The sequence below is a fragment of the Notothenia rossii genome (assembly GCF_949606895.1).
Source record: "Notothenia rossii genome assembly, chromosome: 8".
Classification (NCBI taxonomy): Eukaryota; Metazoa; Chordata; class Actinopteri; order Perciformes; family Nototheniidae; genus Notothenia; species Notothenia rossii.
In genome coordinates this window covers 71,958,168-71,985,829 of record NC_136906.1, presented here as the reverse complement: position 1 = coordinate 71,985,829, position 27,662 = coordinate 71,958,168, and the positions used below count along the sequence as shown (strand labels likewise).

The 27,662-nt window shown below is 40.4% G+C and overlaps 2 protein-coding genes across 3 annotated transcripts; both read right to left on the bottom strand.

The window, feature by feature from the left end:
* Window positions 1-1,392: 1,392 nt before the first annotated feature.
* Window positions 1,393-5,122, bottom strand: hlx1 (H2.0-like homeo box 1). 2 transcript variants are annotated; one of them, XM_079643843.1, is made up of 4 exons: window positions 4,526-5,122; window positions 3,984-4,166; window positions 3,662-3,846; window positions 1,393-2,283 (listed from the first exon to the last, which is right to left on the bottom strand). In XM_079643843.1, exons 1-4 carry the CDS (start codon window positions 4,962-4,964, stop codon window positions 1,957-1,959), a joined length of 1,134 nt encoding a protein of 377 aa, XP_079499969.1. In that variant the 5' UTR covers window positions 4,965-5,122; the 3' UTR covers window positions 1,393-1,956. The 2 variants fall into 2 exon arrangements, with proteins under 2 accessions (XP_079499969.1, XP_079499970.1); XM_079643844.1 differs by lacking the exon at window positions 3,984-4,166 and having other exon boundaries at window positions 4,526-5,120.
* Window positions 5,123-13,234: 8,112 nt separating this feature from the next.
* slc35f6 (solute carrier family 35 member F6) lies at window positions 13,235-26,200 on the bottom strand. Its single transcript, XM_079644294.1, has 6 exons — window positions 26,001-26,200; window positions 22,159-22,231; window positions 19,436-19,607; window positions 18,864-19,079; window positions 16,580-16,690; window positions 13,235-16,356 (listed from the first exon to the last, which is right to left on the bottom strand). The coding sequence occupies exons 1-6, from the start codon at window positions 26,075-26,077 to the stop codon at window positions 15,857-15,859; spliced, it is 1,149 nt and encodes a 382-aa protein (XP_079500420.1). The 5' UTR covers window positions 26,078-26,200; the 3' UTR covers window positions 13,235-15,856.
* Between the last annotated feature and the right edge of the window lie 1,462 nt (window positions 26,201-27,662).

The following is a 27,662-nucleotide window of genomic DNA, read 5'->3' as shown; positions in this document are numbered from 1 at the left end:
TACACATGGTTGCTTTAAAATGGATTAATACAGGGCCACATACAAACCAGAATGTATAACCACACACACACACACACACACACACACACACACACACCGGACACGCACACGCACACGCACACGCACACGCACACGCACACGCACACACACACACACACACACACACACGAATAGCTTATTTGACACAATATTTATGTTGTCACTGCACAGCTGGGATTGGAAACCACTTATTCAGGGGCATTTTTGTGTATAAATCATCATGTTTTTGCACCAAAAATACTCTAACATTGGGCAACATATCCGACATTTATGATGACTACATTGGAATATTGTTTCCTGTCAAGACACTGAAGGTAAGTGAGGTTAAAACTCCAGATAAGTTTGAAAAAAAGACAGTAAAAACACATTGTGTGTCATTCCAGATTTATGGGGCTCTTATAAAATATAATTGCTCTGACAGACACAGGTAGACTTAATAGACATGTAAAGGGAGGGAGTGTGTCATGACATCATGTCTTTAAACATGCTTTAACAGGTTTAATTGTGCCGCACATGTGCACAGTTTGGATGTGCATTGCAGCAATGATGGACATTTCTTATATCTTATGAATCTTGAGCAGTCACCTTCATGATAAGGCTGGTTGAGAAATAAAATGTCAACACTTCTCTGTCCTCGCTGTTGGTTTTTCTTGTAGTCATAAGAAAAAGAAGCAGATCTGAGTGGACTCAGAGGGAGGTTATGAGCAGCACTATAAATGGAGGAGATGTTGATTGTATCTGGGTCTGGATACATAAAATATACTCATCCGGGTCGTCCCTGCTATCTGGAGCCAGTAAATGTATACAAACTATAAATTACCCTCTTCTTCTTCGTCTCTCTCACTTTCTGTTGCTGGAGCCTCAACATCCAGGAGGAATTTAGTTCACTGAGATACATTATTGTGCTTATATTTATTTATATAAGAGGAGAATAATATAAACACATTCATAATGGAGGTATTATTTGGTCCACTAACTTCTTTAGACTTTTGGAAATAATGATGTTAAGTTTTACAATGTTTTTATTTTTGATTGATTCTTTTTTTAATAGTTTTTTTATGATTTTCGACCAAAGTAACACAAACTTCAAGTAAATTATGTTGCTTATCTACGTGTTGTATTATATTTTTGGGTTTTATGTGGATTAAACCACCACATGTTTTAGAGCACCTATTTATTTCTATGCATTTATTTGGTTGCATATTTAAGTGTATGCAACTATTTATTCTGTTGCTGAAGCTTTATTTTTCTGATATGCAAAAGCACCAAAACAAACTCAAAAACGTAAAAATAATTCACTGACTTATATTAAATAATAATAAAACATCATAATAATAAAACATCATAATTCAATTTTCAAAGTACGAAACGTTTTATTTACAATATTTTCAGTGCAAATTATTATTAACAAATAGCACAACCATATATCCAGACAAACCAAATAATACATGAACACTTCTGTGATTTTCTGAGTTTTCATTTATCACGTAAAACGAGTGTTTCATAACAAATAAAATTCACAACCGCATTATTTCCTCCAGATGAGGAAAAACATGATGCACACCGAAGCTCTTGAGAGGAAAACGACATTAAGGAAATACCTGGGGGAGGTCTGATTTTAAAAAAGAAAAATAGCCTGATATTTTAATTTAAGAGCCTCAAAAGGAAGCAGAAACAAATAAATGTAATATAATACAATAAACAAATTAATTTGGGCTATATTCCTTGTGTCTGGGTTAAAATAAAATGTCATTTTGAACAAATAAACGAGTGTTGCTCCACTTGTTCCCAGGAATTAGACGCATACAGGCCTGTCTTTAAGTTGCAGATGCCCTACCGAATTAACCGTCCACATGCGTTTTAACGTTACTGTCGTAAATAATAAAAAATAAACTTATAGTACATATATCTAGAGGTTCATATGAGTGACGCAGCGGCCTCCGGGTCTGCCGCCGCCTCGGAGCTGCTGGCCGGCCCGATGCCGCTCATTATGACGCTGGTTTTGTTTGTTTGCTCAGAAATGTCCAAATGTCCGTCAGAGTGTTCCTCCTCCGGAGCCTCCTCGGATTCACACTCGCTCCGGCCCTCGCTCTCGCACTCGGACTCCTCCTCCGGCGGCTCTCGGGGCTCCCTGCCCGGCTCCGAGCTGCTCTTCTCCGGCTGCTCCTTGTCCTTGTCCTTCTGGGCCTGCGCCTCTTTGGAGTGGCGCCACTTCATACGCCTGTTCTGGAACCACACCTTCACCTGAAAACACACCAAAAAAAATACTATTAAATAACTCGATTTCTATGTGTGGTGCTGGGACATAAAGCTGCAGCATGTTTTTAAAAAATCCATGTATTTAATTTCCTTAAATGTGTCTATAATTTCCGGGTAAAAATGTGCTCTTTTTTGAGAGAAGGGAATAAATACATATGATAGGAGAAAATGCAAGCATTAGTTGCTGCTTTTATCGTAGTCATTAGGGAATATAGTATACTATTATAGCCATATCATTTTAAATATTTTGGATACTTCCAAAAGTGTTTTTTCTTTCCCTTTCCTCTTTTATGATAAGGTAAAATAGGCTATATCGTTAACACATTATTTCAAGAGACATCTTTTGCAAGAAAACCCTGTCAAAGACAGCATCATAAAAAGTGTAAATATAGTGCAAATAATATTATAAAAACTAGTAGATGACAGGAACCCATACGTTTAATATTATCTAGGAATACTAATAATATGTCTGTTTTTGTTGGAGGGTGAGGTAAAGTGGCTCTGATGTACATTTTGTTGAAATGTAAACAACAACTGGTGGTTGCACCAAATTGTTATGATGCAGCTTTGCCAATTTACATTTAAAATGGTTCTCTACCATCTTCTGTGCATTACTGTGAATTAGTTTCAAATGTTAAGTTCTTGTCCTGAGAATAATCTGTGGGAATACAGGTCAGAGACAAAACCTCACTCAGACTCATGCTATTTTACAAACATAAATAATGTGACTACAGCCATCCCTCAAACATGGAATCACATGTTCGAATGTAATATTATGCTAATGATTTGTCAAGTGCCAGAGGACACCATATCAATTGTTTACTGCATTTCTTCTCGAAGTGTTTATAGTTTTACCAACCTGTGGTTGACTTGCACAGAGTAGGTTTCTATTGGCTGCTACAGGTATTTTTTTAGAAGCTGGAAAAGTGATGTCAGCAATATATGACCTGACATGACATGGAAAGGGTTTAAAGAAGAAACAAATATTTCATACAAATATTTGTTATATGAGTAAGTCTAAATCATTTGAAATACAATTTAATTATAATAGGTGCCTGATGATTTCTTTAGGGGGTGATAAAGGGGATTATGACCTCAGTTTTCTAAAATCCTACATCCCTGTGGTTATATTGTGTTATTGTTTATTTGGATCCACACAACTCTTCCTTAGCGTCAATAATGAAAATACATCAAAACCATACCTAACCCTAACCCCCCCCCAAAAAAAATATACTGCAACCATGTGAAGAGAATCCTATAGAGCTACATTATTTTTGAAGTCTTTGACCTTTTACAAAATAATATATCTTGCTAAAATTACAATTGTAATATAAAATAAAACCTGTGCATCATGTTTATTTACCTGAGCGTCTGTCAGCCCGAGCATCGCCGCCAGCTGTTTTCTGTCCGGCTTGGTGACATACTTCTGAATCTCAAATCTCTTCTCCAGTCCTTTCCTCTGAAGGTTAGAAAACACTGCTCTGGACCACGACCTCTTCCTCTTGTATGTCTGTGGCATCGTGTCTTTGGTGAGGACAGCATACGGACCTAAAAGAGATGAAGAGGAGGTTAAATAAAAAGAGAAGAGAAAGCAGAGGATTGACTGCAGGTGTCTCACAGCTCCAAACACAGAGAGCTGCAGGGACAGATTCCTGTCTGTTGAATGTCCTACAAGTGGTGACTACCTGGGAAGGTGTCCTGAAACTGATGCTGGCCTGAATGCCTGCTGCTGCTGCTGCCTAGTGAACTCATCATGGAGGACGCGTCGCTCATCCCGGGGTCTATGCAGGAGAAGTACTGGCTGGCCGCAGGCTGAATGGGGATCTGGATCCCTGACTGACGGTTCGAGCTAACGATGGATGTGAGATCTGTTACAGAGCGAGAGATGAGGGGCTTCAGTCAGGAAACAAAGACTCACAACTTAGGGGGGCAAGATGGTCTAGTGTTTAGAGAGACCACCAAACAAACTCAAAGCCTGGGTTCAAGTGTGGCTGATCCTGACCTCTGAGGGGGCATCTGAGCAGAGGATCCCCTCCTCCTTAAAGATATAAAGTTATAATCTGGTTCTGATTTTACTCTAGCTTTAGTTTCTAAAGTGTGGTAATGGTATCATTTATAAATAACGTTAAGGCCATACACAGATCCCTATTTATTGTTTTCTTTGGCTGACATGACAGGAAGCGTCTCTATAAACACCACACATATGCTTTGAGTAATACAATCTCACCTCTTAATGAAGACTTTTCTCTGCCTTTATGGTCAAAATCTGTCGACAATATCCGATCAATTCCGAATTTGAGGTCTTTACTTGAAGGCGGGGGAGATTGCTGGGAATTGAAGGGAGTCCTGGAGACTGATGTGAGCTGTAGTCCGTGTCTGTGGTAAGGGGAGCCCGGACTCACCCTCGCTCCGTACACGGACGGCTCCGGCCCGACCGGAGAGGGGCGCAGCGGCGAGCTGCCGTGCTGCGCCCGGTGGTGGTGGTGTCCCATGTGCACCATGAGGGCAGAGGATCCCGGGATGTTCTCCGCATCTCCAGCCTGCAAAATGTCTGCGATGCAAAAGGACGGTTTCTTCATGGTATCCACAGCGAAGCCCCCTGCGCAGTACGCCGACCAGAGGCTAAAATTTGATGCGTAAAACGGGTTGAGCCCGGCCGTGTACATCCCGCAGCCTGTAATGCCTTATTGTTTCTCAGTAGAGGGTATAAACTGACATGCATGTAAAAAGGGAAAAGGCAGGGATGGCGTTTTAGGGGGATAGATGACCGTCCTCTTCGTGTCAGTGCCAAAATCGCTCTCCCAACTCTGAAATCCAAACCCTGCAGCTCCACTCTCAAGTCTCTCCGCTGACACTGATTGGTCGCTTTCTGAGCCAATGGATGTTTTGCATTCGCGGACATCACGCCCTAACAAATGAGGATGATGTGTATTTTAAACACACACACACACACACACACACACACACACACACACACACACACACACACACACACACACACACACACACACACACACACACACACACACACACACACACACACACACACACACACACACACACACACACACATACACACACATACACACATACACACATGACCCGAACACTTCGCAGAAATGTTGATCCTGAGATGATGGATTGATCACTTAAAGAGTGACCCAACCCATCACCGCACACAAAAAACATTACACCCATTAATGTTAAATTAAATATTCTTAGTGGGAATAATCAGTGTGTACGCAGTGGATGAAATATATTTTGACAGAGTCAGTTTTCAACAAAAATATGCATTTCGCCCTGCCAAAATACAATTGAAATCGAACAAAAACATCCCAATCGGTTGTGTAAAATTGCTTATTTAATAGATGACCTGTAAAACCACCCAGAGACCCGACCTGTAATCATATGACCCCGGCCCAGGAGAGGCTCTATTAGCTCCCCTCATCCTGTTTTTGATGGGCTGTGATTCGTGTTAAATGAGCGGATATTCCTGCTAGATTTGCCCCCAAAATAGAACCTGTTTTAGTATTTTAGGATACAGCAGAAATCCTTATTTCTTCCGGAGCGGAGGGGGGGCCTTTTATAATGACTGTTAGAACTTCCCTTTTTCAATATTTGTGCAACTTTATCTCGACCTGCAAGTTGCACGGTGACGCAAATCCGTCCCCATGCTCATAATAAACAGAGGAAACCGATTCCCCTCTTAAACCAAAACACAATTAACTTCAGAGGCGATACCTCTTCCGCGAGGCCCCTCAAGATTCACACGTTGGGAATAGGCCAATAACATGTTATAATTAAAATAGTAGCAATAAACATTATAATTGTCTGACCTAAAACAATACATTTTAAATATCCAGCAATAACATTTATAATCGTGTTTAGAGTTAAAGTTCATATATGTGTTCCAACTGTCAATAAAAATGAACTCTCTCGCCTCTTTACTGTTTCTCCCCCCTCCTCCCCCCAGATCGTATTTTTCTCTCGCATGTGTGTGGAAACAATGGCTTCTGAAGCCCGCATTCATTTAGTCCTGATTCATAAAGCCGGAAGCGCAGATGACCCTGACTGCCTCCTATCATGCTGTTTTCGAGTGACACTTTTCCGGGTTAAAATTAGAAATAGAGATTTAACGTTTGCCCTCCATCATGCAGTCAAAACAATCCAGGGAAGAGGATGTAGCGACGCTGCACGCCTCGAGCTATTTCAGGTGCTGATGAGCTTTTCAGTGGGAAGCTTTATAACACACAGGATCAGACTTTAGCTGCATGGGACAAACTGGGGTTACATTTGCTCATACTTTCTCAGCTACTGTAGATTAAACATCCATAATTCAAGAGAGTATTTGCTGTTTGCCATCATCAATCTAAAAAGCATGTTTAATTTCATCTTGAAATAATAATTGGTGTCTATTTGACTTGAATAAATGGCTCTAATTGTGTTTTTTACTGTAGAAAATAAATACATATGAAAGACACGACATAATTTCCCTTTACTCTTTACTCTTTGCTGCATCTTTTTGAGTAGAAAAACCTGTTGGTGAAGTTTTATTTTCCTGATAAAAGAGATTTCAGTTAAAATAAGCATTGAAACACTGATTTTGAATGTCTACACACACAAAGGGTTTAAATAATTTATAGATTTAGTGTGAGATATGCCATTAAACTCTGTTTCTTTTCTCCAAAATCAGAAATTTGTCGAACTCTATATTTTTTATTTATAATTCAAATAATTGTAGAATCAAGTGCGATAAGGACAATTATTGAAATGTGTCTATTTCAGACAGATTATTTATTTTTCAGAGCAGAATAAACTAGAGACTGTTTTAAAAGTAGCCATAAAATAATCTTGCAGTCTGATGATTATTGTTGTTAAAGTTTATTTTTATTTTTATATATTATATATGTATTTTAATGCACCCACCACTTGATTTTAGGCACACTCTTAAAGAGAAGAGAGGCAGGTTATAAACACCAACCTGCTGCACAAAGTGTCTTTTTGTAACAAAGTACGGTTTTTTTTCAGCCCTTATATCATAGCCCTTTACTGTTAAAGTCCAGGTCTGAAAATGGTGTTAAAAAGCACACATTTGATCCACAAGTCACCTGTAAAACTGAAATATGACTTTTTCAGGCCGGGCCCTGGATACTATTATTCACCTTTATTTCCCTTTTCCAGGTGTAACCCACGGTTAACAAAGCTCATTTGTTCATAATGCAATCATGATTGCAGTTAGACTAAAATCCGCCAATCCCGCCTCCTTACTCAGGTTAGTGAGGCACGTTGGAGACGTGTGTGTGAGGGAGCAGCGTCAACGTCACGCTGGAAGAACGGAGACACTTGTGATCATTAAATGCACAAAACAGCGCAAATTGAGAGTTTTACCGGGGCGGCGGTGGAGCAATCTCTGGGGCTGTCGTCGGAGGTTGGGGCTGCTTTAGAAAGCGGGAGTTTTTATTGTTATTTTATTTTCCTCGGTGAGTGAAGCAACGCGCTACATGCTACATGCTAGTTGCTGCCTGCATGCTGCGGGCCCGGTGTGTTAGCCACCTAGCTCTTTTGAGAGTTCAGTTAAATTTAGCAAATATGAGTTATGGTTGATAGAGTTACAGTAGCTATATATTGTGTATTACTATACAGTGCTAACAAGCACTAGATATTTATTTCGTTACAAGGTTTTATGCATTAATGTTTAAACTTTAAATGCTTATCTTGATCTACATTTCATGATTTCATGGTTATTGACGTCAGTGTGTTTTTAGTAGTGCATTTAGAATGAATCTTTTATTTACAATGCAACAGTTTTCCATATGATGGTGTCTAAATGTGTTGTATATTTGCATTGATAATTTAGCACTACACAGTTATGATATTTGATGCACATGTGTTGAAGATACATTTGCAATGTTTTAAGCCGTGTTATATTACACAGGCTGGGTTTTTTATGATACCCTTGGATTGTGGATTGTGGATTTTCTGGATTCTGAATTTTCTGGATTCTGGATTTTCTGGATTGTGGACTCTGGATTTTCTCCCTGACGAGGGGTATGGCGAGCTACCAATGACAACCTGAACACCTCATCTTTCCGCTACCAGTGGTAGGATTTTGAGAGAAGCTTACAGGAACTGATCAAATAACTATTTTCTTTTGGGGGCTTATTTTGATTTTATTTGGGGTGCACCCAAGTGTCAAGTGCTTTATTTAGAAGAATGTTGTTTATTCCTGTGCCAATATATATATGTTTTCCTTTATAAAATCTCAGTATTCACTTCATTCACTCTGGTGTTCGACTTCATTTATTACCCATCCTTTAAGAACCTGGAATACTGGTCCAGTTTTCACACACCTGACGCTGGTTACACAGGCCAGCAGTCTGCGATGGCAGTTGGGATTACATGCCAGTGCCAGCGACTCCTCTCTGTGTAAAGGACTGTTGAGCTGCAGGGCTGAATGTCACCAACAATAGAAAAGTCCCTCGTAAAAAACCTAAAAATAAAAGTCTGATTGTCTTCTTCTGAAGTAGTTTGGAAACACAACATTGTCCCTGACTCCAAGACAATTGTAAATACATTTTAGTTCTTTGACTTTTACGACTGTTTTTCCAGCATTAGGATGTTGTCCACACACAATCATGCACTATTACTCTGTAACAGTACATCTATTGAAAATTTTCCCTCATACTTTAGTATTTCCATTTGATGCTACTTTCTCCACTACATGTCAGAGGGGAACTTTTTATTACTGATTTATTTGAAAGATTTATTTTTACTTTTCAGACTAAGAATAAAACACATGTTGAGGAAAGACAAAAATATCTCAAAGTTGCACAATAGTTTTTGTGAGATCACGGTTTTAGCCTAAAGAGGTCAAATTATATAATATTTTTCAGTAAAGTATAAGAATATAGAAAAGTATTTTTTCTCCTTTGCTGTACAACATTTAATCATTTCACACCGACAGCATGTTGGTCACTAATCTGAATAAAAAAGTAACTCCAACAAATCTTTTTTTTTACAAGTCTTTTTATTTCATTATAGTGTACAGTAATCGATGACATTTCATTTATATTGTAATATCAAAGTACACTCACTACACTCCCCCCTCCCTCCCTCCCTCCCTCCACCCGCACATGCCCACACGGACGAAACCTACAAAAAAAAAAATGAATATTTGAGAGAGAGGACTTTGATTAAGTATTTTGTAATTATTACTTTACAAATAATCTTATTTGCTTTTATTTAACAAAGGATCTTCTTATACCAAAAGTATAAAAGCAAGTGCTAAAAGACCAACAAATATTCAAGAACATTATTGTTGTCAGACGTATTGTAACTTGTTGTGTAACCATCGCTTTACCTCCCTGTTAAAACATGAGATAATGATTGACTAAAAGGTAATTATTCATTGACTGATTATTTGCCTCATCCTATCAGAGAAGGCAGCAGCTCGTATAGATTGCCTTATTTAACAGCCTGCAGTGCAGCTTAAACAAACAGCATAAGAAATGAAAAGTCAAAGCTTTTATGAGTCACATGCCCACTGTGGATGAAAACAAAGGCGTGCTGCTGTGCACCGTCACTACCTGAAGTTTAAAGCGTCTGACGGAGCCCATTGTTGTGGCCTGATTGCTGGCCGAGTGTTTTTCAGGAAGCCTTATCAGGCGGAGGAAGAGCGAACGAGCACCTCTCACTGAAGCCCTGCTGGATCACAGGGACATCATTAAATTATTTCCATTATTACAGCGAGAATTATTGCTCCCCCTCTGTTAGACTCCAGCTCCAAGCCAAGATTACTATTTCTGGCAATGTTTGCCTCAGGAAGGAACTTTCGCAGATTTAATGGGACCTGGGCCATTGTACACAGCCTTCTGTATGGCACCCTGCCATCATTTCCAGAGAAGAAGAAAAAAAAGAAGAAGTGAGGGATGTGTATGAAGTCCAAACAACACTGTCCCCGTTTATCTGATCCTGAATATAACCAAGATAATTCAAACATTGAACTCTCTCTGATGTGGAGATGGACTTAAATGGATTTGCATGTTGGAGGTGAAATGTCACTCCTATCTGTTTTGCTCTGCTGTGTGTAGAAATCCTGCGTTTGAAAGTATGTTTTTAACTAAATCTGTCAAATAATTTCCCAAGGAGTAGAAAGCATAGGACACTTAGCACTATCTTTCTCTGTGAAATGCAGTGGAGTAAAGGTAGAAAGTGGCATAACATGAAAACACTCAAGTAAAGTACCATTACTCATGATTAAACTTACATCACAGCACTGCTCTTGTTTCTGTATGTCGTCCATGTTGAGCAACTGCAGCAGCTGTTCTTGTAAGAGAACAAATAATTGAACAAAATGCTTTGACCTACGAATCTGATCACATGAAGATAAACCCAAAATGTATACTCAATCCTTAAAGCCTGGAGTTTGTCCATCTAAAATCTTCAAGTTTTAAGTTTAGATTTTTAAATGACTTGGTGTTGATGGAGATTTTTGTTTCTCAGGCGTTAAATAAGTGTTACACTGACTCCATGTGGACTTACAGCAGGTGATGATCTGTAAACTCTCAGGGGTACATTATCACATGTCTGGAGTTGCTACTTATAAGAACCTGCAATAAAAGTAACTCAATGCATTCATCTTACTTTATGCAATTTTACTGGTACTTTATTTGAATGTTCTGCTACAACATTTATTTGACACTTTTAATTACTTTCATTGCATATTGAGATTGATAATAATAAATTAAGTCATCAAATAAGCTAAGATGTATTAAATAAAAGCTTTTTGATCCCTGGGCAGAGAAAATTCACCAGCCAGATTCACATTTAGCTGTTACATTAAAGTAAGCATTACTCATTGGAGCTACTTAGTAGTATACAAATAATAATAATTTGCATAGGGACTTCTTTTTTTTTTTTTTAAGTAACCTAAGTAGACTATTGAATGCAGGAATTTGACTTAGCAGAGTTTAGCTACACTATATTATTGACCACTTTAAGTCAATAAACTATCTGAGTATTCTGTTTCCAGCATTTCAAATAACCTATTAATAACCTTAATGACAAAAACAATCTCCACTTTAAACAGGCTGAAAAATGAGAGGTCGACATATTAAAGTGAACCCATTGGACTCCGGGGTTATGAATGGCCGCCATGTTTCCTTTTGTGGTAGCCTGACTGCTCTCAGCACAGCCGGGTTTAAAACATTAAGTGGTCATTATCTGGACATTGGAGTGCTAGACTAATCACACTCACCCCGCTGTGCCCTCCGCTGTAAACACGCTAAAGGAGCCGCTTTAATGGAAGCTTTTAAATATGATGGTGACTCAGTGCCTTTGAGCAAAGCCACGTGTTTACGTTGGGACAGATTAAAGTCGCCTCTTGTGCGGCAGGTTCAGGGCCCTCTGCAGCTCCAGTGTGCAGATGTACACACGGTTAAATCACGAGCTGTAAGCCAAATACTGCAGGAGGAGACTAATGGAAACACAAAAGGTCATAATAACAAACCATTAGGCCTGCTGCTGCTGAAGCGAGCTGCATAAGGAGAATAAAACACTGGGAAGATGTCAGATATGCTTTGCAATGCGTTTTTAAACAAGGGACAATACAGCAGATTATATAAAATACACACATTAACAATCAATGTTAACTTGTTTCCTTTTCCCCCCCATTTTGCATTGGATTTCTAGTTAACATTTTTTATAATTCAGGATTATGTGTCCAAGCATTGTTCCGCATGCGTAATTTGTGCAGAAATGTTTTAGGTGATGCATTAATAAGGACAGTTTGCTGTTGCAATGTGACGAAGAGCAGAGCATCTCCCCGTGCAGCAGCAATGGTTCACATCTCGGCATATCAATCCGCAGCATAGGCGGGAAAATAGGCCTAGGATTCATCAGCTGAGAAACTCCACACAGCAGCGGCAGGTCTGAAGATGCAAAACAAGATCTCCTGAAAACATGACATCACTTATATAAAGATCTTTATTTAAAACATCATTCGTGTGTATCAAATCAAAAAAGGCTGATTTCTGTACATTGATAGTTGAAAAGTTGAAAAGTAGATCTATCTATCTTTTTCACAGGCTTATTTTTTGCTCTGGGTTCAAGCAGCAGGTCAATTTGTCTCGGGGGAGGACACATCGCATTGGGACACATTTGTCCAGAAAAGAGCTACTGTAAATGTTTTTCCATGCTGTCCCAGGAGTCTCTTCTCTACTGTTTTTGGTTTATTTTTATTTTAATCCCCCTTTTTTTTTAATCAGAGGCTGTAAATCCTGATCCAACTCTGCACCACATCTCCCTAAAACAAAATCTGCTTTACATCTGTGTTGCTTTATGCTCACGCTGGCTCCTAACCCGGTAAAATACACTTAACATAAAAAGTCATATGTAGTTTATTCCAAGAGAAAGTAGACTTTATAACATTTTTTAATATAGAAATAATAACGTTTTCCTACAACTCTGATATGCAATGTTCAACGTAATAGCTATTCTAGAAGAGATTACTACATTAAGTTTTTTTAGGATTACTAATATTTCGTCCAGTGGATTGTGCATCATAAAAAATATAGGATATTTAGAGCCATTTAAATATCTCTCTAACCAAACGTTTACAATTAAGACTTGTTGCTTAGTAGGCTACTTATGATGTTACCGTAGAATAATGTCTCCTTTCCTCAATGCATTGACAAGGTAGCTGCCTATAACCAGAACACAAAACGAGGAGCTGTGATCATTTCTTAGTAAAATGCTGCCATCTAGTGGTCATGTCGTGTTCTAATGCGACAATCAATGTGTGTTTGTGTGTGTTAATTTAAAACTGAAAAACTGCTTTAAAAAGGAACCTAATAAAATATGACAATACAAATAAACACAATTAAGCAGGACCCATAATCGATCTCCTCTTTACATCTATAGATACGTGATTAAAGAATTTAAATGGGACATTTTGGATTTATTTTGTTCATGTCATCAAGGTACTCTTGACAACTGCATTAAAGTCAACCCTCTTGTGCAGCTGGTTATAGTTGTTGTACGACATTGACTTCTCAATCAGTGTGTTCATGTGTGTTGGGTCAATTAGCACTTTTTCCCTCATCCTGTTCCTGGATCTGGACGGGGGTCGTGTGTGCAGATCTCTGGGGGATTTCCGCGTTTAATCTTTGACCTCCATTAAAGCACAGGAGCGGTCTTCAGGGAGGAAGCAGCTCTGACTCAGGAAGTGTCGGCAGGTGTCAGCTGCTGCCGCTCCGAGCGGTGACACCGAATCATTACCCACTGCTGAACGTCTTCATCACTAATGTGTCTGAATTTCATCTTATTGGAAACTGGGATTCTGTAAGAAAAGAAACTAATGTAAGGATATTTCATTATACATGCATTTAACTTAATTTAAAAACATTTGAAAGAGTGAAATAAAGCGTCCAATATCATTACTGTGTTCCTTTCCCCCCTCGGATGAACACCTGATCAATCCAAACTATGTTAGTAAGCAAACTCTATAAAATGCACAAGAAATGGTTGTTTTCATTATCAATAATTCTGCTGTCATATTTTCATATAATAGCTTAATCATTATGTCGTATGAATTGTTAAGAAATGTTCAAATTGACCATTTAACTAATGAAAGACTATTTTCACATATCTTTTTTTAGGGCAAACATTTTGAAAAATATTCAATTAACTAAATATGGCAAAAGAAAATCTGCAAATACTCACCGAAGGGAAGCTGGAAAGAAACGTATTTGTCATGTTTCTTTGAGTCAACTGTTATGCAAATATTTTACGAGCAGAAAAAAACATTGTATAAGACTTTGTAGGTTGTTTTACAAGTGCATTTAAAAAAATTACATCATATCACATTGACTGCAGGTCTACAAATGCCTGAGTAAAAATGCTAATACATAATTCAACAAGTGTGATTAAATGACCGTTCCCTTTTTTCTTAGTGTACGTTACAGCCTTTAAAATACTAAATAGAGATGAGAATCAGGATTTAGACCTTTTGATACATGTCCGTCTGTACAACTAAATCAACACAAATTGAAATTGCAGAAAGTGAATGTATCTACAGACATTTTAAAAACTGATTTCTGCACTCATTCAATTTTTTTTCTTTTTTTTTTTAAAGGTGGGGTATGTAATTTTGGAGAAACCAGCTGGAGTGCGCTAGAATTTGAAAATACACAGCCGGAAAAAATCTGCCACTACCTTACAGAGCCCCTCCTCCAACACACACAAACGTGCACATGATCAATGAGGGAACGAAATAAGTTTGTGCACAGATGGAAGGCTGACAGGCAGGTAGGCCATCCAGTTATTTTAGCCGGGCCGGCTCAGATGATTGGTTGTGCTTTTTACAGCACCACAGCTTCCACAGATGACATTTTTTAATGGATTTTTTTGTCAAAGCACTTCAGATATTCATTGCCATCGGGATGTTAAGAGCATTCCATGGAATATCAAAAAGTGTATCTCGAGCCGGTTTCTCAAACTTACCTACCCCACCTTTAAGTAAACAAATGAAAAAAAAAGACTTCTGCTTGATTACAAAGAAAATGTTGAACTTTTGAAACTCCCGTCTCTGTTGGTTCAGTGAAAATATTTTGGCACAATCATACTGCACAGCAACAATTAAACAATAAAAACCTGTTCTAAAAACATTATCAAAAACAACATATCCATCGATTTAAGAACATCTGAACAAAACTAAATGGAAGTTGACATTTCTTCACTGTTAACCCAGGTTTTACTAAATTAAAAAAGTCAGTTTAAGTATGTAATGTATGTACGTCAGGATCAAATGCCGGGATTTCATTGTTATCTTGTTAAAAAAACGTTACTGTCCATTTCCATCTTGAATAAATCCCTTAAAGATAAAAAAATAACTAATTGTCTTTCTTGCAAATAGTTTGGTAGAAGATTAGTACCAAGTACCGTTGTGTCCTCTAAAAGAGCTTGTGTTAGTGTGTAATTATAACATATTAAAAAAAACACTATCCCTGTCAAATGTGCCAAGACTTTGACGAAGAATCCTCAAGATTTAGCTCTTGTGACCCGTCTGCAACCAGCTCCCCAAGCATCTTCTCTTTTTAAATCATAAACAAGAAGCTTCTCCATCAATTTAAGAAAATCAGAATAAAACTTCAAGTAAGTTGACATTTGTTCATCTTGTCTGACAGTATTTGTTTAAGTGATTCAGCACTAAATAGAGAAGTTGTCAGTTCAAGTCTTTTTTTTAAGAATAATAATTATTTTAAGGGGTAAGGAGCTAATGTTGAGACTTTAGTTGTGCTTGAGAAATTCATTTTTAATTTCTCACCTGAATAAATCCCTTTAAAATCCGCATTGTAAAATAAAAGCTCCTCTGGACATCACTCTCTACCATCCGAGTTATTTGCCCAGAGATTAGAAAATGGATACTAACTACCCTTGTGTCCTCTTAAAGAGCTTGCCCACTCCCAGATGTTATACCATATTGTGTCAAATCTGAGAAAGGAACATATTTAAAAACAGACTATCCCTGACAGAGTCCTCCACAGAGTGTCCTCTTGTTTTAGCTCTCGTCCGGGGTCTGCACCCTGCCGTCCCCCAGCAGTCTCTCCCTCTCCCCTGGGCTGTCCCCCCCCCCCTCCTCCTCCTCGGTGGCCACCAGATGGGCGCAGCAGGGTATCCTGGCCAGCAGGGGGCGGTGCAGCCCATTGTAGAGCGCTGTGCCCACCAGCAGCACCAGGAAGCCCAACACCTGCAGGCCATGGAACTGCTCCCAGCCCAGCGCCAGGCTCACCACCCAGATGACCAGCGTGCGCAGACTGTCCAGCACCATGCGCGTGGTGGCGCTGATCTCCTTGGTGACGCTGATGCCGGCGAAGTTGAAGAAGGCGATGCTGACGGTGTTGCCCAGCAGAGCCAGCAGGATTAGAGGCTCGTGGCCGATCTGACAGAAGGCGTCCAGTGTGTCCTCCAGGACCTGCCGAGGGTTGTCGCTGAAGTTTCCCACGTGGATGAAATACATCGGGATGAGAAGCAGCGACAGGACGACGAACCCGAAGAAACCTGGAGATAGAGAGCAGAATTTTAAATGTTCTATATCGACAGTTTTAACTTTTTTTCTTTCAGGTGATCCTTCAAAATCTGTATGTTTTAATATATGTGGCTACACTCTCAACATATCTACATTCATCACATTCCTGTGTGTGTGAGTTTTAGGTGCATATGTTCCCTTTTGTTGTCCTAAATCACATCTATCATGTAAAACTCAGATGAATGACTGTCTTACCCTCAGTCCCAACAGCTTTGAGAGGATGGACGTCGTGTTTGTAGACAAACTTTTCCTCCAGAACCATCTGCACTGAAACGATGACCTGCGCCATGATGATCAGAAGGTCTCCTGCAGGACCGAAAAGAGGAAGTGGTTAAAACATTTTAATATTCTAATGAGGTTGAGGCTTAGTTCTTTATGATGCTTGTACAGGTGTGAGTAGTAGATGATGGTTCTTCACGGCTATATATAAAAGGCTACATTTAATTTGCTTTTCTTTTCTGGAACCCCTTGGGCCCAGTTTTAAAGTATCCATAATGCATGATTGTAAGAACACGGCACGGGTGCATTCATAGCGTGTTAAATTCTTGCTTAATAAACAAAACAAAAAAACTAAATATTGATGTAAATGAAGGCAAAACAGGTGTATTCTGGGTGAACCTGGGAAATCAACCAATCAGAGACTCATTCCTCATTTCCTTTAAATGCCAGGTGCACCTGTACCCATTGCTATTTAAAATGTGGATCCAGCTAATCTGAGATGCAATGTTTTTCAAAAGCTAAACAAAAACAAATACAGACTGAAGCAAACATGTTTTTGCACATTAAATCTGTATTTTTTCAATATATTCTGACTCTAAAAAGCTCTAGGCTAGGGGTCGGCAAGTAAGTTTGGCCTTGGGCCCAAACATTTCTGAGCCACTAGATGGCGTTGGAAAATAAAACATAAGCAAAGGCTATTTTAAAGGTGACCTATCATGCAAAATACAACCCTCTCTCTTTTCCTCTATACCCAAATCTCAAAAAAAAAAAAGGGGCTGCAACGGATCTGATACAGACTGATCCAGATTTGAATTATTTTCTACGTCACAAAAGGGGTGCTCCGCTTAGTTGTCAATTCTCCACCGATCAGGGGAATGTGGGGTTGGGTCACGGCCGGCCATTGCCGCTCGAGAGCGCTGGAGACGCTGTAGTACATATGCCAGGCCTGTAAGTGGCGCTGTAGTCTGCCACAAAAGCAGCGAAGAAGACTTCCCGCGCATGGTTGCCATGGTTGCCCTTCTGTTTATTCTCCGCTGTGGCTCTTTTTCTCCATCCCAGAGGCAAGCGTTTGCTCCTGCTGCTGTTATTCAATGCAATCCCTCCCTCGCTGTAATTCTCTCCGGTTAGTTCACCAGCAGATGACAAACACCCACCTCTCCGCCTCTTCCAAGGGACGAGGGGACCGTGCGGCAGAGTTTCAGTTCGATTTTTTTTCGCCAGTCAACATGTCCGTTAAAGTTGAAATCTTCCGGACAAAATTTGAAAAGTGCCGGTCAAAGGTCTTCTTTTTTATTTATTGAGCTTTAAAACAGATGAATAATGACTCTATAATCATATATAAGAATAAAACACGGAGGACGGAGATCTCTTTTTGTCCCCCTCTTCTCCCCGCTACAGACTAGCAGCTGATCTCAAAGCACGCTACCCTCTCCTGCAGGGGGGCGTGGTCAGCTGCAGCTCACAGAATCAGCCTCCTGCAAAAACAGGGGTGGAAAGAGCATATAGAGCGAAATGAGGCATGGCTAAAATGCAGGATGTTTGGTATTTTGAAAAAAAAAAAAACTATATTTATATAGGTATGGCCCTACAATATATTGTTCAAATATAGCATGATAGGTCACCTTTAAGTCATTGGTTGTTAAAATCGCTGCAGTTATTATCCAGTGGAATGCCCTTACCTGCTGGCCTAGATTTTTGGGCGGGGCAGTGTAGTTTTACACGTCTTATTGGACTTTCTCAGGACTTCAAACTGTTTTTGGGGGGCAGACCCTCAAAAAGAAAAATAAATACACACATAAGGTCATCATCTTAACAGCTTTTTATGCTCATCGAGTCATCCGTGAGCAGAGCATCAAGTTGGCAAGCCTATTACAGCTGAATGCGGCGATTACCATCCTGTTCAGCAAAACGCCTCACAAACGTATTAAGATCTAAAGCTTTAGTGCGTTTTGATTCAATGCTGAGTACAGCCAAACTTGACAGTCTATTCTCTGTCACCGTCCCGTTCAAATGGAATCGCCGCCAATCACATTTCCATGCTAGCGCCAGGGCCGGGGGAGGGGTTACAAGGATCGAGTCTTGTGCTGCATTCACTTGCACTCGGACATTAGGGATTTTCTCTCATAAATGTCCGATAAGCCAAAACTTTTCATTCAAAACAAAGCTAATTTTCCGGGCCAAATATTATTGCTGGCGGGCCAACAATGGCCCGTGGGCCGCCTGTTGCCGACCTAGCTAGGGTGTTGAAAATCCTCCTAACCTGTGATGACGTCGCTAAGTTTGTGCGTGTCGTCTTTGTGTTTGCTGAAGAAGTCAGCGAGGCCGACGATGATGAGGCCCACGATGGTAGTGAGGATGCCGAGCCACTGGCTCTTCTGCAGCCGTCGGCCCAGGAACGTCACGGAGAGCAGGCCGGTGAAGATGATGACGGCTCCCCGCAGCATCTGGAAGCTGGAGGCGCTGGTCATGTTGAGGGCTGCAAAAAAATATATGAAGAAATGTGTATTAATAGACATAAATAATCTCAATGCTGCTCTAAAAGGCTAAAAGGTCATTGGCTGCATACCACGCAGAGAAAAACAACGTTATCTTTGATCTAATTATCTTCTTCCTGACGAATGGATTTTTTAAAAAGAGAAGTAGATAATCTGTTATGTTTTTGCAAGTGTGAACGAGGTCATTACATTTGACCTTTGAAGGACAGAATAGATCAGGACACAAGTTTCAAATGCTAATGCCAAAAAACATCACATGACCACTGTGGAGTCTCTCGTCACTGTTACCTAACCTCCAGCAGGTGTTTTTGTTTGTTTGTTTGTTTGGGTCACTTACCAACATACATGATGCAGGTGGCCGTCATGTCACACATGGCGGGGGCGAAGAAGAGCAGAGGGTGGAAGTCCTGGCCGGGGTTTATCCGGGGCTCGGGTCTACGTCTGTCAGTGCAGATTAAAATGTAGAAGACGGCGAGACAGCTGAACTCCCCCATAAACATTCCCACCGCCTGGACAGAGAGAGGGGGGAGACATGGATTATAATTCACCTTTTGATTTAAATAACTACTGATTGGATTTAATTTACAGCTTATAATTGAACAAATGCATTGTTTGACTTTAAATGCATATACATTTCAAGAGGTATGATTATTTTAAATGAGGGCTGGATACTATCTCATTCTCAACAGTTTCCAAATGTATGCTGGTGCAACGCTTGGCTAACATATAAAACACGTTTACTTCTATAAAACCAGCTCTTTAAATAAAAGAAATGCAAGCCGAAGTTCGAAAAAGACTTAGGCAAACATGATTTTAGCTATTTCATATTAGTAACAGTAAGAGTATTTGATAATTAGTGCGAATGATGTGCACTATATTTCCTCTGTTTCTTTAATCATCTTCTTCTTATTATTATTATTTCAACCAATATTTTGCCGTCGAATAACTTCAGCCAACTTTCAGCTACAGAAACCATTCAAATATCAAAAATGTTCAGCCTTTTCAAACTCTTTTTTTAACATGTAACTCAATGGGAGGAACCTTCAAACCCTCTTTTACCTACACCGTGCGCCAAATGCTACTCCTTCCACATACTTTCAGCTAGAGACTTCATTCCAACTTTAAAAACGGTCACAAGACCTTCAGCTATTAAACTTGTTCTTCAGATTTCTGATATATTTTACACTTTGAGATATTTAACTTAGCTTGGAGCTTGGTAAAGAGGCCTACTTCAGATTTTAACATTAGTGTGTATTGCGCCGCTCGTTAAGTCTAGAGTGCTTTGAAAAAATGAGGAAAACTTCTCCTACATTGGAAAATAAAACAAATGCCTCTTGAGGGCATGAAGTTACAACAACTTTCAACATATATCCATTAAGGCCCTTAACGCCTAAAAGGCACGTTCACACCAAGTACTTTTCCCACAAAGGTTCCTGAGAACTACGATTTAGTTGCGTTCATACCAAAAAGTCCCAGGAACTAAACTAGTTCTAGAGAACCTTTATTACCCCCTTTTCAGTCCCTGCTAGAGAGCAGGGACTTTCGTGGGAGAAAAAGGTTCCTGTGTCTGATTGGCTGGGCGGAATGCAAACCACGCCCCGTCAAACTCCCCAAAACTTTTGTGAAGCCGCCATTTTATTATCCTCGCATTGCATTATTAGCATTAGCCCAGCGCAGAAACGCAGAGAGACTAACTTATGACAACACAAAATAAAACATGGGAGCGGTGGAGATGAGGAGGTGTCGGCGTTCTGGCGATTTACTCGGAAGGCTTCAGTAGAAGCTCCGGGGGACTTCCGGCCGGGGATTTTGGGCGGCAGTATACGCCGTGAAGTTGTTTGCGGCCTGCCAGTAAACCCAAAGCAGAAGAAGAAGAAGTGACGTCAGCGGCTTAATTAGCCTAATCCACCCCCAGGAACTAATTTCCGGTTTGAACGCGATCTGTACTTAGTTCATGAGAACTATAGAGTTCTCAACAACCTTTGTGGGAAAAGCACTTTGAGGGAAAAGCACTTGGTGTGAACACGCCTATTGTAAATTCAGCCTGATCTTTCCTCAGAGCAGCAGCTGCACACCTTTAGTAAATCTGCCAAAAATGCCACATTATTGACCCGAAAGTACACAAAAAGCACACTCAGACGCTCCACAGGGTCCTGACATGCTCCAAGCGTTGACATTTTACTGAAAGCAGCTACCGTTTTTAAACTATAGTTAGAAATGTAAAAGGTTTATTTATCATTCAGAACAATGGAAAGGCTCTCCTTTCACAGCACATCTCCATGGAAACGTTTGATCTCTGGGCTCACACACAGGTGTTTGATAACGTCGTCAGCTCAAACGCAAAGACACAGGCTGGAGTTTAAAGACTGTCTCAGCCTATTATTTTCTGTCTGATGGAGACTTCATACTGACTTCAATATGTTCCACATATTTTATACATTATTGGTGATGTTTGGTTTTAGTTTGCAGTTAAAATATTCTGATGCTTTTCAAAGCGTTTTTACTTTCTTTTCTCTTCTTAATACACATTAATTCACTACTACTTACATTTAATATCTAACTCCTTCAGCCTACTTTCAGCTACAGAAACCATTCAACTATTAACTTATTCAGCTATTTCAGGACATTGAGGCTATCCATGTTGTTGTTTATACCTTTTTTTTAAACCTTTTCTTTTAAATATTAAGCTTCTTCACTATTTTTCCAGTTTAACATTTCAAGTTTTCAACAAAGTCACTGCAATGCATTTGATCTGTAACAATTTGAATTCAAATCATTTCACTTTTCTGCATTTCTCCCCTAAGTTCAGCAACACACTTACTTGGTCTCTGTAGCTAGAAGCAGCTACAGAGACCATTCAACTGATAAAATATTCAGCTTTTCAGCAAAATTCAGCAACAAATGTACACAGTTTACAGCATTCACACGCATTTTCAGCAGGAAATGCATTTTCTAGTTGTGTTACAGACACACTTTGAAGAAATAATTGAGGTTCAACCGTTTTTTCCCTTCTTTGGGCAAATGGGATACAATACAGTCACCTGCAGTTTATTAATTTACCTGAACAAACGGGTGAGCAAAAGCATGTTCGGGGTCATCTTGGCATCCCTTCGCTGAGAACATGTCCGCCCATCTGTCAGACAAGGAGAAGTTATTCAAATGTAATTACGTCTACTTCATAAATCCAAGTAAGCATATAAAACACCTTGCTATCTTTGTCATTCATATATCATATTCAACTGGAAATATGTGTTGTTTTTTATTTTTATTTTTTTAGGCTGTAAGAAAATGTATTTTTCGCTTTTTCCTGATATTTTATGAATCAAATCTGGAAACTGATAAATGGAAAATAACTCAGATCTACACCCACTATATTTTTACCTATTTCAGTACGTTTAAAACATCTATGTGGGTCTGAAAATGAGTTGTGCAGCAAACATTTGGAAGTCTTCCTGACCAACAGCTAACATTTGTTCCACTGCGCCCGCACATAAAACCCTGTAAAGTCAGACCAAATGATTTGATGAAGTTAATGAGTAAGAGCATCTTTTATTGTCAGAGAGTCGGAGGAAGCATGATCATCATGTGAGCGTCCTGTCTGCTGCAAAATGCAAGACAAGGGAATGTGGTCCTGAGATGTGATGACGCAGCACTTCCTTCAAATGTCACAACTTCTGAGCTCATCAATACAAGAAGGAAACTTGATCCAAATCTGCTACTCTTGCTTATTTTGTGGAAACTGGTCACACATTTTTGCATTAAAGCAAAGAGGGAAGTAACACCAAACTATCAACCAGTCTAAATGCTATGTAGGGCTTTAATAAACTCAGTGAGGCAGCGCTGTGACGATGCTGGTGTCAGGTGACTGCAGTGAAACTCTGCCTGTTTGTTTCTGATATTCTTCTCTGAGCGACATGACACAACTTGCTTTGTCTGACACATTAGCTCTCAAACTGTGATTCATTTAACATTTTGGGGTTTTGTTCATCTGGAAAAACTCACAAAAAGACAGCAGCCGCGTGTTTCAGGATGCAGAGAGCTGACATCACAGATTATTGGGGAAGTTAAAATAGCTGAGTTTCTTGTTTCACCAAGAAAGGAAACCTCTTCCTATCGTGACAGCAATAATAGAGGACTCAACTGAATCTGAAACTGAAAATTAGTGCAATAAATAATTCAAGCTATCCATCAAGAATAAAATACAAAATAATCTTTTTGGGATTTGGACATATTTCTAAAAGGTCAAACTGTAAAACAGATACATTGAAAAATGTATCTGCAGTTAAATGGTTACAAAATAAAACACATTTGCAGCTCTTACTAGGATAATGGTTGGCATTTCAAATCAAACTTTCCACAGAAAATGATCTCAACAAAAATGTTCAAGAAAATAATTTACTGTATTATCAATGATTTATGTGCAAAGGGCAGGACTGGGTTTGCATGAGCAAGTATAAAAGCCACATTGAAAGTTTAAAAAGTCATATCACAACCAAACAGATGTTTCTCTCATTGAACATAAAGGTGCATTTTGGACTATTGGTTGAACAAAACAAGTCATTTAAAAACATGTCACGTTTTTTTTAATACTATTTTCTGATTAAGTGAAAGTCCAAAGTCAGACTTTATAGAGATGAAAATGTCTGTTAGCTGCTGGATTTACCTGTGACCTACAGAAAGAGGCTATTGTGGTGACCACGTATTGATACACTGGTTCATAATTCACACATGGAACTACAATTGGGGTTTTGTTTCCACACGGACCTGTTGTGTGTTCCTGATATATATTGTGTGCCCTCCTGGCTCTTCCTCTTGTCGTCCCGGGCTGCGACCCGACAACATGTCCTTTGCTCTCTATTAAAGACAACTTTGCACCTTCGATGCACCCCCTCTGACTCCCTATCTCTCGGCACTACATTGGTGACCCTGACATATAAGTCTCGCAGAAGTTTCCGAGACGGACCCGAACACGGCAAAGGAAACTCAGGTTTCTTTCTCGAAATGCCGGGGATTTTTGGAATCGTCCGTTGCTGCCACCGGCACGCGGACTGAGGCTCGGTGCACGCCTCGCAGAATGGCTGGGGACGTTGCTCGCCATTCCCGCATCGGTCTTCCAACTAACAGGGAGACGATGCACGACCCGCTGGGTAGGGATGAACCCGATTGCTACCTCCTGGGGCTGTTTTCTTCTGCTCGTGCGGCTGCACGTCCAGGCTGCGCTAGCCTTCGACGACTAGCAGCTAACCTCGTTAGCTAACGGCTACGGCTAGCGGCTACCGACGGCTGCCAGCTAGCGGCTAACGGCTAGCTGCTAACGGCTATCGACCTTTTGAGTTTTTTTTTTTCCCCCTGGTGCCTGAGAGGAGGTTCGACCATGTCTGGTCGGCCTGGTGTGGATCCTCTCACGATTTCACCTACCTTTTTTGGACCGTGGACAGTACGGCCCTTTTTGAGCTTTTTCTGGTGCCTGAGAGGAGGTTCGACCATGTCTGGTCGGCCTCGTGTGGACCCTCTCGCCGTTTCATCACCTCGACGGCGGCTTCTGACGCCACCCGCGCTCTCATCGGCGCCTGGGTGGCACGCTTCTGGACCCCGTCTCGCCTCGGCGGTTTCGGACGTCGCCCATGCCTTTATTGGCCCGTGGGTGGCGCGCTCCGGGACCCTGCCTGGCCTCTTCCTTCGCCTCGGCGGTTTCGGACGTCGCCCATGCCTTCATTGGCCCGTGGGTGGCGCGCTCCGGGACCCTGCCTGGCCTCTCCTCTTACCGCGGCTCACGGTTGGCCTCGACGGCAGCTTCGGACGGCGCTCCGTCTGGCTTCTCCCCTGTCCACGGCTCCTTCCTCCCGGGGTGACTGCTCCTGCCTTCCTGGGATTCCGCTCCGTCCTTCCGGAGGTTTCATGCCCGCCGCCGCCGTGCCTTCGCCTGCGGCCGGGCAGCGCTTTTTCCTGCTGGGTTCGCCACGACACCTACTGCAGCCCCCTTACAACGGCCCGTTCCGGCCCGCCCCCGGTGGGGGTGCCCTCGCCCTCGTTAGGGTCCCTACCCTCTCATGCGGCCTCCTTTCGTCGGCCCGTTCCATGGCCCGGTCCTTGCGATCCCGCCCTCCTCGGCCCCTGTGGTGCTTCCTCCACGGACGCGAGGATTTATTTTGCCATATTTGAATTCTGGGGGGGCTTGTGTGGTGACCACGTATTGATACACTGGTTCATAATTCACACATGGAACTACAATTGGGGTTTTGTTTCCACACGGACCTGTTGTGTGTTCCTGATATATATTGTGTGCCCTCCTGGCTCTTCCTCTTGTCGTCCCGGGCTGCGACCCGACAACATGTCCTTTGCTCTCTATTAAAGACAACTTTGCACCTTCGATGCACCCCCTCTGACTCCCTATCTCTCGGCACTACACTATTCCCTTTCACCAGTCTAAAACACAGATAACGCGTGATAAAGGCGTTATACCATTACAGAGCAAGATCATGTGAGATAACTTCAGTCACTTCACTATAGTATGCGCATAATGAATTGCTTCCTGGCAGCAATCTTATTAAGTTTGTCAAAACAAATCCTAATGTATATCCTCACACACATTAGCTTTCTGTAGCTTCCTTTCACTCAGCCTGATATGGATGTTTATTAGCCGTCTGTAAAGCTAACAGGCTAACAATGCGTAAACACATAATAATAATAATAATAATAATAATAATAATAGTTAAACATGTAATAAATTAGCTAGTGTGGCTCTACAATAGCTTGATAATTCGCTAAAAAAGCACTTAAACTAAAAACCGTTGACTTGCAGTGTTTCAACTGTGTACCAGCTGTTTTACCGGTGAATTACAGTGAAAGGTTAACTGTAAAAAACATGACTCCAGTATAAAGACTTCATCCAATTTACTCACTTTGCCGATAATGTGTTGAGAGAGCCGGTTGTTAGCATAAGTCCAGCGAGGAACAGCTGGTATTTAGTCCAGGCCATGATGCAGTGTGAGCGGGACAAACACACCGGGAACACCGAGCTGTTGTTTGTTCGTTTGAAGGAACCTCGGTTGTTGTTCACTCAATTCTCCGTGGGATCTCCTCTGACTTTAAACGCCACATGACCACAGTCAGCTGACCGCACCCGGATGTGACGCAATGATTGATAGGCGAAAGTAAACAGTATTTCTATTTTTATTTTTTAAATGTGCTCTTTTATTTCTTTATATGTTTACCCTTGGTGTCCAATGTTTTGTATACAACATATAAGTGGTTCATATATGCTATTGAATAAAACAATACACTTTTACTCAATATATCTATCCAAAAAAGTAAATAATTTTTTCTCCAAATATTAAGATATATAATTGTCTTTTTTTTAAATGGTGAACCAGAAAATGTTACGCTTTTGTTATGCCATCGTATACATTTACGTGTACATTTTATTTTTGAAAGATTTAATTAAAAAAATCATACTCCTGTTTCTCTGCACCATAAGGTTGAGTAATGTGTAGAGTACTTGTATCAAATATTTGTAAATTTGCATTATGGGTGAACAGCAGGGGGCGCTAAAGACCAGATAAACAGCCAGGATTTGAAAGTGGGACCACAGTACATTTTCCCCATCTGTGGCCTCACATTGCTTAAAATTAGAACATGCTCTCACTTTCCCATGAGGATGGCTCAGCGCCTACTGTCAATTTCAGGCTTTTCAAAAAACGAAAAATGAAGGGCCGATGTCAAGGATATACATTTGAATTTAAGTTAAGTAGGGATCTGTAGGTTAATAGCTTTAACCCTCCAATTGCAGTGCACACACCAAATGGAAGAACAGTTAAGATTTGTATATGAGCTCTTCTCTTCTTTCACTCTCCTCAGTCTTCTCTCTTCCAGACAGCTGATGAGATCAAGGAGACGCTCGCTCTGTATCTTTATGAAAGGTCTCATCTCTCCTCTCAAGGCAGCCTGAAGTCAAATCACTTGATACTTACCTTTCAAAACTCTGTTCAAGTGCTGTTATGAATGCAAGAAACTGGGACAGACTATAGTAGATTGTCTGCATGTGTGTCTCATATTTTTAATAAACATACCTAGAAAAAAAAGGTGCTGGATTATATAACTGCAGTAGAATACAGCAATCTTATTATTAGTAGAAATCAAAGATTTCAATCTGCTGGTGCTGCATGAACGCCAGAGCCAAGTCCCATCTTCAGCGGCCCATAAGGGTCAACAAAATTGTATGGAAATCTAAAACAATCTAAAAGATAAAGCAAAAGGTGTATCCTTTGGGAACTTGAATGACTAATGGAAATGTTATGATAATGTTGACAAAGTTAACATTTTGCCCTGCAAGTGGCACAACAAAACCTAAAATGATGTGAAAAAAGTTTTATGTTTAAAATATACCAAAATACACACGCATTAGCTGCTTTATATTTGAAGAAAATGTATTATTTGGGGTTTTTGTCCATTACTACATACCATAGCAGATGGTAGAGGTAGAAGAAGTAAGGTATAAGGTTGAGCTTCTCCATGTCGTCTTTTAATGGCGAGGGATGCGTTTCCATGGAAACGGCATATGATGA